General features: G+C 42.2%; 2 protein-coding genes across 6 annotated transcripts in view; one reads left to right on the top strand and one right to left on the bottom strand.

Annotated features, from left to right (window-relative positions):
- micu3a (mitochondrial calcium uptake family, member 3a) overlaps nucleotides 1-2,583 on the bottom strand; it is a 28,206-nt gene extending 25,623 nt beyond the window's left edge. For 4 of the 5 annotated variants that reach the window (XM_061828991.1, XM_061828990.1, XM_061828993.1 and 1 more), the window contains exon 1: nucleotides 2,245-2,582. In XM_061828991.1, coding sequence (XP_061684975.1) covers nucleotides 2,245-2,493 — 249 coding nt within the window. In that variant the 5' untranslated portion in view covers nucleotides 2,494-2,582. Of the gene's footprint in view, nucleotides 1-2,244 lie in introns of all 5 variants that reach the window. The other variant, XM_061828992.1, reaches the window with a different exon arrangement.
- A 7,328-nt stretch (nucleotides 2,584-9,911) lies between these two features.
- Nucleotides 9,912-12,580, top strand: LOC133506286 (fibroblast growth factor 20-like). Its single transcript, XM_061830270.1, has 3 exons — nucleotides 9,912-10,215; nucleotides 11,935-12,038; nucleotides 12,143-12,580. Exons 1-3 carry the CDS (start codon nucleotides 9,912-9,914, stop codon nucleotides 12,386-12,388), a joined length of 654 nt encoding a protein of 217 aa, XP_061686254.1. The 3' UTR covers nucleotides 12,389-12,580.
- Nucleotides 12,581-13,029: the final 449 nt, after the last annotated feature.

Here is a 13,029-nt window from a genome sequence, read left to right as displayed (position 1 = left end):
ACCCACCAAGTTCGCTTGGTGGGAAACTAACAAACACAAACTGAAATATTTGAAACCCACCAACACAAAGTTGAGCCCAAAAGAAAATGCCGGGTCTGCCTGTGCCTAGGCCAAGATCACATTTTAGTGTAGTGCATGTTCTGTGCACTTGTTTTATTGCATACCACGTCAAGAAAAATATTCATTATAGACAAACAATGTGTTCTGTGGAGCCGATCAATGACGTCACTCGGATTGGTGAATTATGACAATAAAGCTGACCACCAGCATCAAATGCACTTGATCGGCCGATACCAATGTCACCAATCAAATCGGAGTCAAGTCTCGGAAATAGCAAAAACAATTGAAACAATAAATAACAAAAACAGCAGCAATTAACTGCATGGTGTTTTATCAAGTTGTAAGTGAGTAGAAATAACGTTTGGGAACGCAGTAGCAGACAAATACTACATGAAAGCGGTTGTTTTTGGTCATCATAATATAAACATGAGGCGTACACGGTAATGACGACATGACCAACATGGCAGCCACATAGGCAATTCCACCAGCTGGGTTGGAATATCGAGTGTTAATACCTATTCCCAGGAGGCCCAATACAAGACGTTTTTAGGCCATGGGACTTCCTTGTATCGTTTACTTGGTGAACTAGACTTAAACGTGACTCACGGTTAAACTGGATTGGCCCAAACAGAGTCCATTAGGAAGTTGAAGTCGTAGTCTCACACGTGAAATAGTTGACAAATAAGCTTTAATTGATGAATAAAATTAGCAAGGGACATATTAAATCATTTGGAACAGAGTAAAGTAGTACCGTTACTGTTTAGCAGCACAAGTGGCAGAAGTTATTTTCCTGGTCTCGTCAAAGCAGGCCCTGAGCGCACTGATGGAACCTCGGGCCAATGTACTCACATATGAGTACTCTGGAGTAATATTCAAAAATTATATCTGTGTGTGGATCGTGAATGCATAGAATGGATCTACGAGCTCATAGCTGCTAGCGTTCAAGGAGTATGAAAAAGTCTTTGACATTGGTGCCAGCGACGTCCCTGCAAAAAATTCACCGGATTGAAACGATTCACGTAGTTTAATTCCTATTGGGCGTTCAAACAAGACGGATTTCACCGAAAGGTGACTGATTTGCATGTTTGCTAAAAAAAAAAAAAAATCAAATACACAACAAGAATCAGTTAATAAACAGTAATCAGAAAATAACATTTTAAAAGAGATGGTGCTGTAAACTTTATTGCAAGCTACATTTTTATCCAGTTCATTTATTAATTGACGTAATGAACAATAAAATAATTGTTTCTCAAAAGTTCTACGGTGACTGCCCTATAAATTTCACCTGTGATTACTAATAAAATATATTCATCTATCCATTGACAGAGCCGCTTATCCTAACAAGTGCCGCGGGATTGCTGGAGCCAATCCCAGCTATCAACGGGCAGAATGCAGGATACACCCTGAACTCGTTGCCATCCATCCTTCCATCCAGCCAGCCATTCATTTTCTTAGCCACTTATCCTCATAAGGGTCACGGGAGTGTTGGCGCTAATCCCAGCTGTCAATGGGCACCCTGAACTGTTTGCCAACCAATCGCAGGGCAGATGGAGACAAACAACAGTTGCAGTCACAATCACTCCTTGGGTCTCCAATTAATCAATAAAATATATGTGCTCCTCTATCTATGCCTGTGGTGTTCTGGTGACAGGCAAAACAATTCAATGGCTTTCCACTAGATGGCAGAACATGCTATAATTAACCTGTTTATCCACCTTTTGCGACATTTTTGTTTGTTGATGTGTCCCGAGATGTTGTGTCATGTTCTCAATAAAGGTTGGGGAAATTTTATTTCAGGTGTTCATTGAGTCAAATAATCCTAAACTTAATACATTTGGAAGGTTGGTGGAAGACGGAATACCAAGACAAAAGCTAAGTAAGCACGTGAAGTACATGTAAACCCCAAGAATGTTGGAGCCACTCGTCCACCGCGCGATGAGAGTACGTACTGTGCTCGTGCATCTCAAATTTCAATTCGATGCTCATGTTGCCACTTCAGCACCAGCTCGACCGGAGAGCGCCATTGCTACATGTGCGCGTGCAAAATGTGAGCGAAGCGTTTTGGAAAACATTGCAGTACACAATTTACACAGCCAACTGGAAAGCATAACGTGTTTATAATGGTCGAGGCTGTCTTTGAAGCCATAACGGGCGTCATGTTCCCTTGAGTCACCAGCCACCCACCTTCTCTTTGGCTTCAACGGCTGGGATGGATGGCAGCAAAGCGTGGATGCTGCGAGTCCCCATCGTCTTCCTCCGGCTCCTGTCCTCGTAAAAGTAAAGCGCCACCGCACCTCCCGTCGCCAGACAAAGGCCAATGGTGCGACACATCCGCGCCATTGAGGAAGTCTGACGCCCGACCAGCTCGTTTCTCGACACGGCGCAGATGTTCAGCTTCGCTGCCAGCGCTGCAACTCTGCGGAAAGCCGCCATTGTTGCTGTTAGTGATGCCGTTAAAGTGCCGTGGTTCGGAACTTGGCAGACAACGCGGAGCTATCGCGTGACCTGGACTATCGCGAGATGTGCCACGTTCGGAAGCAAGTGTAGCGCTGAACACAATTTGTGAAAACTGCTGATTTAAGACAACCCATAAACACAAGTCGATGAATCAGACTTCATGTTGAAATAATATTTTGGCAGATTCAGTAATTAACACGTTGAGGCCGCTGGCCATCACATCGTGATGAATCAGTGGTGAGCGTAGGACACTATCAGAAGCCCCGAGCTACATTTAAAACATACATTCTAATACTCTACACTAGCTCGATGAAATTCAATAATTTATTCCCATCAATTTGTGTGTGTGTGGAGGGGGGGGGTACGACTTCCAACAAATGTAGATGTATTATTTTTTGTCATATTTTAGCCAGAAGTGCTAGTCAGTGTAACAAACTATATCAGCAATGGAACGCTCGGAAAAGACAACAAATGGCAGGACATTAGGTTTAAAAAAAAAAAAAAAAAAAAAAAAGAAGAGGAAAGTAAATCATTATATGACTTGTAGAATATCATTAGAATGGGCAGTAGTGCTACAGCAGCTACACCCTGTTAAGGAAGGACAGCAACATATGACAGGACTGGAGAGAACAAGGACGGGAGTGGAAAGGATGCCACTTGTACAACTGAAGTGTGATGGGAGCGGCTATGCAAATTATAAGCATTTTTAGGAGTCGAGAGCAGTAGAGTGGATAGGCCACCACTCACACTAAGAGACCCGGGGTGGTCCACCGGCTCCACCAAGGTACCCCAAAGCAAAACCGTGCATCTGGTATCCCAAATATAAACCAGTATCAGACAAAAACTGCCCTCTGAAGAAGTACAAGGGACATGTACACCGCGTCTCCTGTAAATGAACACGTGGACACGACCACTCGCACTCCTGTTCACACTGTCAGTGATTGGGAACTGAACCAACACTACTTGCCCTCAGCTGGATGGGTCTTTTCTTTTTGGATCAAATCAAACACTTTACCAAGCAACACCTTTTGATACAAGTTATTTTTTAATGTGAACTTTACTTACATTGTTAATTCTCTTTCATACCCATAAGATGAATGATAGTGACTAGTTATACTTCAAGGATTAGTAGGGTGATAGATGTGTTTTTTTCTGTTGTGTAGTACAAAAACGTTTCAGTATTTTTGGCATGTGTAAGAACACAATTATGTATTTGCACTATGTATTTTAATTAATAATATTTTTGTCTTGTGGGTTGCACGTTGCACGACTGGATAAGGTAGACAGTTCTGAGGACTGGGGTTCAAATTCCAGCCCTCCTTTTGTGGTGTTTGCATGTTCTTCCTGTGCCTGCATGGGCTTTCTTTGGGTACTCTGCTTTCCTCCCACCTCCCCAAAACATCCATGGTAGGTTAATTAAAGACTCTAAATTGCGCACAAGTGTATATGTGACTGCGAATGATTGCTTGTTTATATGTGCTCTGTGATTAACTGGTAACCACTTCAGGGTCTGCCCCACCTCTCGCCTGAAAATAGCTGGGATAGGCTCCAGGATGGGTTATCCCTTGTGAGGATAAGCGGTAATGAATGAATGAATCTGAATGGGGAAAATCTTGTGCATGGAGAAATAATGATAATGATTTTACATTGCAGATATTATGATTTTTTTTTTTTTTGTTCCGTACAGTATGTCATGAGCTGGGCTGGACCGTGGCTGGGAGGTGCGTGGCTTGGCCACCGCTCCGGGCGGTTTCATCTCTGACAGTTGTGTCATATAAGGCACTGTGATTGGACAATGTATTTAAGTTGGAGTTTTGTCACTGGCATTTGCCAGTTCGTTCAGTATGCTTTCCCGCAGCCAGGGTTACTCCGCCGGTGCGCCATTATATTCCAGTCACGCTTTTGGTGATGCTCTTTAGTTGACTCATAGTTATTGGACATTGTTTCTTGTGTTTTGGATCCTGCCTTCTTCAACTGTGTTGTCATGCACAACATTCGTTTATAACAAAACCTACTGAACATCATGTCCTCGTCTTGGAGTCCTGCATTTGGGTCCGCCCGTGCGCCATTGATTCATGACAAGTATAGTTCTGCCAGACCAATCTGACAACAATTGTCTTTAACCTTTAGGCTTTTTAGTAATGATCTTATAACACCACTCAATCAGTAATTTCTTTGTCTAGGTGGCTTGGGGGGGGGGGGCTGGAACCCCAGGGGCCTCCTTCATGCAGAAATGTTTCTTACATGGTTGGCCTCATTCAGCCTTCCACTACCTCTGCTATTAAGGAAGCAGTAAACTGAGAAATCGTTTTGGCTAGTCATGTGACCATGGGAACGCTTCACTTTGCACCTCATGTGAAATTGTGTCATTGTAGTTGATGTCTTCATTGTGACCTGATCAATATCTAATATATCAGGATCTGATCAGCCTGGGGGTGATGCTGATCGATCCTTTGGGGGGAACGTTATTTTGTGGTCATAAATACTAATGAATGAGGGGGAAGCCAGAGTAAGGAGGCACGCCATAACACTCATACCTTCTGTGTCTTGTTTTTTTAGTTTTAAACACTTGCAAACACACAGGTGTACAGCCTAAAAAAAAAATCTGTGCCGCAAATGCCTCTACCCTTTTGTCGTTTTGGATAAATAGACATGAGTACAAAATGATCTGCTTAACGATCACATATGACCTCAAAAGAATACACAAACACACAAAGAACACACTAACACACCGTCAAGTCATTTATCAAACGAACTCCCCAGGGAGGGGGCAGCTGTGCGTGCACATGTGTGTTTGGCCACCGAAATCAATACAACATAAAGCTGGAACTTGGACTCCTGGTTGAGACAAAACTACTTACCGAACACAAAGAAAGACCATGGACCAACTAACGATGCAAAGTTGGTGTTAAAAATGGCATTTAACTATTCATCATACATAGAGTTAATTTATAGTCTGTATAAATATTGATGCCCTCGAGAAAAAAAAAATCACAGCAATCCACTGAGATGTTGACAGGAATATATATTATAATTGTAATATATATTGTATCATAGGAGCACTTTAACACTGGAATATTAAGTGCATGGTGTGCTGGTCTGCCTCCAAAATAAGCCATTACATTTTCTCAGAAAACGAGTGGTGCTCTGCATTTAGTTGAGCTCAAGAAGGACTAAAAAGACATTGTCATGCTCATGCGTACAAATTGCACTGTCCAGATCTAAAGTAAAGGCGATGTGACTTTGCTGACTGAGAATGTGAGACAAGCTACTCTCAAATACCAAAACGTTGCATGGAGTTTACATTGCAGATGCACTTATTTATTGAATGAATTATTTGGATAAAACATTTTGACAAACATTCTATGAAAGTATTAAATAATACATTTTTAAACATTCATATTCTTAGTACTCCATCCACTTTTACACCAAGTCCGCGCATCCTGAAACAACCATAAATACATTTGTGCCCTTTAGTTATGATTCCATGGTTTGAAGAATTGAAGAATTGCACTGCATCGTATTGAGTGTTGTTTTCGTTACTTCAATTTGCTACCGAGAGTTAAAATATTCAATCTAGGATGAAGCATTGTTTTATTCCACCACAAACAATGACAAATCAAAAATCGAATTTCAGCATTATTATCTTTGTAAAAGCAAAAATGTTGATACAGCTCTTGTACTGTATGTGCAAGTGATACGACAAAAATGCGGCGGCAGGTCCAAGTTGCCAACAAAAAAAAAATGAATTTGGTAAAAGCACAATCAGGTTTTCTTCTGCATCTTCCTAGAATACCCTATAAGATACTCTAGGAATGGGGAAAAAAAAACGTCTTTTTTGTAAAACCAATTACTTGTATTTTGATTCATAGACTAGTTTGTCTTCTGGACTGGACATTCTCTGGGACTTGGCCACCGGTGAGTCAGTTTAAAGTGCATTGTACTTGAGCCCAATTGAGTCAATGGAAAGCAAGGAAAGCAAGGACCGAGTTGAGGATGTTGAAAAAAATAAAAATGAACAGATCTGGTGCTTTGACCGGGGCAGCAGCGACTTAAAAGTGTTGCGTTCTGACAAAACTGGTTGAACATGTTCATTATTACGGACCAATTCTGTATACGGTATTACTTTCTTCTTCTTCTTCTTAAATTCTTTATTTTGCTGGGAGGTGGGGATGGGGGTATCAAGTTTGAATCCAAACGAAACACTGTAGAGTAACGTAACTGTTGATTAAGAGAATTGATATCCTTGCATTTAGCACACAATCATATTTAAAATTGTGGTCTCACTTGGTCTTAAAAAACAAACTATTTCATTTACTCTGGACCAATGAGAGTGGAACACGACAATATCCTAATCGACTTTGATATCTTATTAGGTACACATCAACCGCATTAGGTTTTTAGTCTCTTGACATACTTTGGGAACTACAGTAAGTCCCTTTGTTTCTTTTTTTTTTTTTTTTGCTAAGGATGCATTACAGATTATGAGTATATTAGTGGATATACTGTATCTTCAGTCCAGAGTTAAAGTCATTAAAGAGTTGAAGCACAGACATCCATTTCTATTATTTCATCGATAAAAAAACTGATTTATAAGCAGTAACAATAATGGAATTGGAATCACTACATTCTTATTCAATATTATGATCAGGGACTGTTTACTTTTGATTCTGTTGTTGTTGTCTGCAGCACTGAAAATGAGGACTTACTCTCAGTGACTTCTCAAGATTAACTATAGATCAAGGTTTCAATGAATTGTTGTTGAATATCTACTTTATAGTCCTGTGCAATTGTTACTTGGTTTGTATAAATATTGTGTATTTAGTCCCTTTCCTGGATGTACTCAGACTATTTTAAAATTGGTAAATGTGCACCATCGAAAACAGAGGCGTTGGAAGCAAGGGAACACTGGGGGCATACGTCCCCCAATTTTTGGCCTTTCGTTTATCACCTACAGTATGTTTCACACCCCTTATCTACTGCACTCGGTACTGCAGATCTGAGCATATGTGGCATATCAGTAGAATCATTACATGCAGCAACTCCAAAGAGTAACATAAACAACAGTGAGCATTTTAGGCATCTTTGTGTGCCACCTGAGGACTGCGCCCCACTACACAAGTTGTTCTGCCCCCCTGTTTTGAGAGGTACATTTGGCGGCTTTTTATTGGAGTCATGTAGAACTACTGCAAACGTAAGATACTCCATGTCATTTACCAACACGTACAGTTTTGACTGTAGGAAAGCAACAGTTCAACAGTTCAGGTTTCTCAATTAACTTGCTGATTACACAGTTGCCATAATCGATCCATCCATCTCCTTAGCCGCTTATCCTCATGAGGGTCGCGGGGAGTGCCAGAGCCTATCCTAGTTGTCAATGGGCAGGAGGCAGGGTACACCCTGAACTGGTTGCCAGCCAATTGCAGGGCACATGGAGACAAACAGCCTCACTCAGAATCACACCTCGGGCCAATTTAGAGTGTACAATAATTTTGCATGTTTTTGGGATGTGGGAGGAAACCGGAATGAATGGAGAAAACCCACGCAGGCACGGGGAGAACATGCAAACTCCACAGAGGCAGGGCTGGGATTGAACCCAGGACCTCAGAACTATGAGGCCAATGCATTCCAGCTGATCTACTGTGCCGCCCAGTTGCCATAATAATAATAATAATTAGGAACAATTGTTTTTTTTTTTTTTTTAAAGTCCTCACAAAAGCAGGAGAGTAATCTGATCTTGCAACTGCTCACTGACCTGCACAGGTAGCAATTGGAATTAGTTTCTCACGTTCCGCAAAAATGATTGAGAAATTCTGCATCTCTACAATGAGATTCCTTCCACAGAAGTAAGTTGCGTATGTGTGTCCTAGTATCATGTTCACAGCAGTGTATAAGTATACCTTATAATAAAAATAAAAAAAGTATAATCTTATTTTCTTGATCCTGTCTCTTGTCTGGTTATTTCTATATATTAAAACATTATTGAGACATTAATGTTAAAATGCATACTGGGGATAATGGGCATGCATGACAGTACGTTCATCTTTTTTCCCAGGAGTTAAAAGAGATGTAATGCCTTCGTAAGGATAACACAGTCGCTGGTGCTCAATTGCCCGATGCATTTTGATGTATGCTATATGGTAAGTAACTATAGAATTTGCAGAAATGTCTAACTGTGCAAACAGTTACCGTGGAGTTCAAAAATCACTCCTTTATTTCTAAAAAGAGCGATGCATCACAAAGCCAAGTTTCACGTGTCCGGGTATTTTGGAGGCCTGCAGTTCAAATAGGTATTTCCCCACTGCAGCTTGTTTTTGCCTGATCCTCTTACAAGATCTTCTCCACTTTGAAGCTTGTGCGTCTTTGATTTGGCCTTCGAGACCACAAGTGAGGATGCATGCGCCCCTGTACTGTTCAAAGATCCCTGGCAAGATCAATGAAGGGATTGACGGCGCAGTGGATGTCGTTTGCACAGGTGTGTACGCGCGGCTGCGAGTGTTTACGGGCCCTGTAAATGTGCTCCTGGCTTACATAAAACGCAGGAGCAATAAATCAACAGCCGTCTGCGAAAATTACCCAAACAGGGGCTTTCCTTTTGCTTGTCGCTGCACCGAGGACGGGCGTGCATGGGGCCGTAAAGCATTTAGGGTAATGGCAAGATCATTTTTATGCTGTTTGTCAGACACACACTTTGGCAGTGTTTATTCTTCACACTCAGGTGGTGCACTCTTGAGTGGACATAAGAGCTTGATTGGTTTAAAAGGGATCCACTGCAGTGGCCATGAGCTTGAAACAATTTTGTTTTTTTGGTTGGTGTTTGTTTATTTGGTTTACATATTTTGAAAAAAATTTTTGTTTTTGGTGGGGGGGGGGGGTCATTGCAAACATTGAGACCATGAAAGTGCGCGGGGGTGACTGGGTTTTCTGGGCGGGTGGGGGGGGGGGGCAGTGCCGAAATGCGCCATAAAGGAAGAGATTGAGGCTGGTTTGCATAAAAAGCTCGGTCGGGGGGAGCCTCTGCCCTCAGTTGCAAAGCTGCTGCCTCTTTTGCTTTACATTCTGAGACCGAATATAAATAAAAAGTCGGAAGTGGGTGAAGGAGGGGGAGGAGGAGAGAGAGAGGCAGTAAGAGGAACCCCTCTCCTGTGCATCGGTCCAAAGAGGAGTATCCCAAAAGAGAGACAGCGCACCAGCGAGTTGATGATGATGATGGTGATGATGATGGTGCTCTGACAAACTGCAGTGCATAGGTGGAGACCGGACACTGTTGTACAAAACGGGATGCCTGCGTGCACTGCTGATTAACGGCGCTGCAACTTTTACTTTGCGCTCCCAGAGGCTCTCCTGATCTCAACTTTGGGTCTTGCAAACCTGTCCGGTTCGTTCTCACTGTGATGGGGGCAGCAGCCGAGGTTGGGATCTTCAGCGGATTTCTAGACAGCTTTGGGTCCGCCGGCAGCGCTCATTTCCTTCTCAGGCCCGGGGGCGCGGTGGAATACAGCACGGTGAGCGGACTCGTTGAGCAAGAGCAGCACGAGCACCTGATGTCGTCGGAACGTCTGTCCCGGAGTTTAGCGGACCTCAGCCACCTGAAGGGAATCTTGAGGCGGCGACAGCTCTACTGCAGGACTGGCTTCCACCTGGAGATCCACCCCGATGGGACCGTGCAGGGCACCAGAGCGGACCACAGCAGATTCGGTGCGGAAGGCATTATTGTCATTATTAGAATTTATTATATTGATTTTAATCCCTCAAGAGGAAAATTAACTTTCACTGTCTGGTATTGTGTTACTCACCACGCATATAGAACCAAATCGGGCAAGGCATGCAATTAAGGAGCGATGAGGAGTGAAAGGGCGCTGTACCGCTTGCGGTGGGGGCGAGGAGGGGGGGGGGTCGTCCGTGGCTCAAGGGCACATCAACAAAAGCCAGGAAACAGAATAGTATCTCTACAAAACAACTTTTACTCACAACAAGAATTGAACGTTCACATTCTGGGTTTACAGCCCAAGTCTTGACATCTCACAGATTTTTATGAGCTGCCCCCAAAAGTATCGTCATTAGTTTGACATTAGGTAACACACACAAAAATATTACCACTCTTGGTGTGAACAGTTGATTTTTAGCATTGTTTATAATGCATCACTTCCACATGGAGACGATTATAATATCAAGATCCATTGCCATGATATCAATATCTATTGATATTATTGAGTAACATAACACCATTGAATTTTGAATAATACACAGTTATCAATTTATCAATACATTTGTGTTTGTTTTGGTTTAAAACTGCACTGCATCATGGTCTGATAGTTTGACTGGGGAGCCGATAAAAATTTTAGAAACAGCTCTTAGTGTGATTCAGTGCAGTTCTACAATAATGCAACCATCAGTACTGCTTATCTTCAATAAGATAACGAGAGAGCTGAACCAGGTTACCAGCCAATTGTAAGGCACATAAACAGCCCTTCATCCTCAGCGTTACACATAGAGACTACAACGAATCTGGAGTAACTGGAGAAGACCCACATAAGCATGGAAAGAACAGACAAAATTTCACACAAGAACTGTGAGGCAGAGTTGCAAACACTCATCCACCTTGCTGCCCAATAATAACAATATTAAATGAATAGCACTCTGGCAGTGTCACTCAAAATAACATTGTTATATTAGAAAAGCCAAAATTTGGATCTAGTTCTCATACTGTGCAAGTGTTCATCATGTTGTAGACAGTCTTGCTTTTACCGATAGCTATGACATCCATGGCATCCCTTGCGTATTGAAGTACTAATAATAGGTCTAAATGTCGCGTTTTACCACTGTGACGACAGCTGCTGCAATATATTGAACTACACTGTCACTCGTGGTGTTCCACAACACTCCATTTGTGTCGCATAATGCTGATTAATAGGCTCCACTAACCATAGGCAACCTAAGGCAAAAGATAAGTATGTTTCTCAAGCTGTAAAAGCCAAGTGTCAACTCTCCAAAATGTACTTTATATTCTGAGAATGTCCACGTGGGGTTATTGTTTGCACATACTGTAGTTTGAAAGCTTTTCATTATGTCCTTGGTGATAAAGATGATCAAAAGCTTTATCAGACGCATCAAAGTAGGCCTCTTAAAGATATATTTTGCAACTCTGGGGTTGTAACTCTTCTAGCACTTGTTTCATTCCCTCTGGATCCAAATACGGCTTCGTGCCAAACGCCATTCCAGACATCTAACCTCACTTGTCCTGGCCATATACAACTTTGTGCATCTTAAATGTGAAAGGTTCACTTCTTTGCTTTCGCTAACGAATTGTTGGGAAATTATTTCTAGTATACTCTGGCAATCTGGACAAAGAGATGATGTTATTATGTTACTGTTGAAGATATTCATGGTTTTTAATATGCTGTAATTCGTGCGCAGGTATTTTGGAATTTATCAGTCTGGCAGTCGGGCTCGTGAGCATCAGAGGTGTAGACAGTGGCCTTTACCTCTCCATGAACAGCAAAGGAGAACTATATGGATCAGTGAGTATAATATCAATTTAGATTAGCTTTCCAATGATCGAATCAAAATAGTTAGTAACTCATTACCAAGCGGTCGTTGACATTATTATTCTTTGGTTTTGCAGCAGAAGCTATCAGCAGAAAGTGTTTTTCGGGAGCAATTTGAAGAAAATTGGTACAACACTTACTCATCGAATGTCTACAGGCATGGACAAAAAGGAGCGTTTTACTTTGTCGCTCTGAACAAAGACGGCACGCCACGGGATGGAACAAGATCAAGGCGGCATCAGAGGTTCACGCACTTCCTACCAAGGCCTGTAGATCCAGACAGAGTACCAGAACTGTACAGGGATATACTTGGCCAGAGCTGAGGCCTCACAAACGTGGGCCATAAAGCAAACTCAAAGGTGTTGAGTGTGCATCTATTACTGCCCCCATTTTGAGGGAGACGGATGATTCAAAAGGGATGGCAAGAAATGCACCAAATCCAGATTCCTGGAATGGTGGAAGGATAGCGACCCACTCAGAACAACTTTGGAAGGGAGCTCAACAGAAAAGCACCAGGGAACATCTGCGATGATCCAACAGAAACAGAACCTCCATATATTATCACATTATTGGCGTATGCAATGGTGTGAGCAGCCAGGACGGATTTCTTTCAAGTCTTCATAGTACTTGCTTGTCCAATTCTGCATGTTTAAGTGAACAATGGCGAGTTGAGATTAACAAGTAGCTGCTATATATATATTTTTTTTTTTTTTCTGCTGTGGCTGCAAAGACATTGCAGGATCTTTTCTTTCATGCTATACCAGTTGTTCTTATCCTGGATTCCTTCGATGGGCAGGGGTTGATTCGGTCTCTGGGGTTCAGCGGTGGTCAAGACACACACACGGTTTGTCTGTTCACCCCACTCGCACGATCCCTGAAAACTCTTCGGACCAACAATGCTGTCAGCCTTTCGACATCACCGAATGGAGAAAGACTCTGACATACTCATACTGTCTATTATAAA

The sequence above is a fragment of the Syngnathoides biaculeatus genome, chromosome 9, assembly GCF_019802595.1.
Source record: "Syngnathoides biaculeatus isolate LvHL_M chromosome 9, ASM1980259v1, whole genome shotgun sequence".
Lineage (NCBI taxonomy): Eukaryota > Metazoa > Chordata > Actinopteri > Syngnathiformes > Syngnathidae > Syngnathoides > Syngnathoides biaculeatus.
Note: the sequence above shows the minus strand (reverse complement) of the source record. Positions and strands in the feature narration are given on the sequence as shown.

Bases quoted from the DNA above. Each gene is read 5' to 3' on its own strand.
- LOC133506286 (XM_061830270.1), top strand. From the start codon at position 9,912: ATGGGGGCAGCAGCCGAGGTTGGGATCTTCAGCGGATTTCTAGACAGC. The intron at 10,216-11,934 runs GTGCGGAAGGCA...ATTCGTGCGCAG, and splicing joins AGCGGACCACAGCAGATTCG to GTATTTTGGAATTTATCAGT. The intron at 12,039-12,142 runs GTGAGTATAATA...TTGGTTTTGCAG, and splicing joins AAGGAGAACTATATGGATCA to CAGAAGCTATCAGCAGAAAG.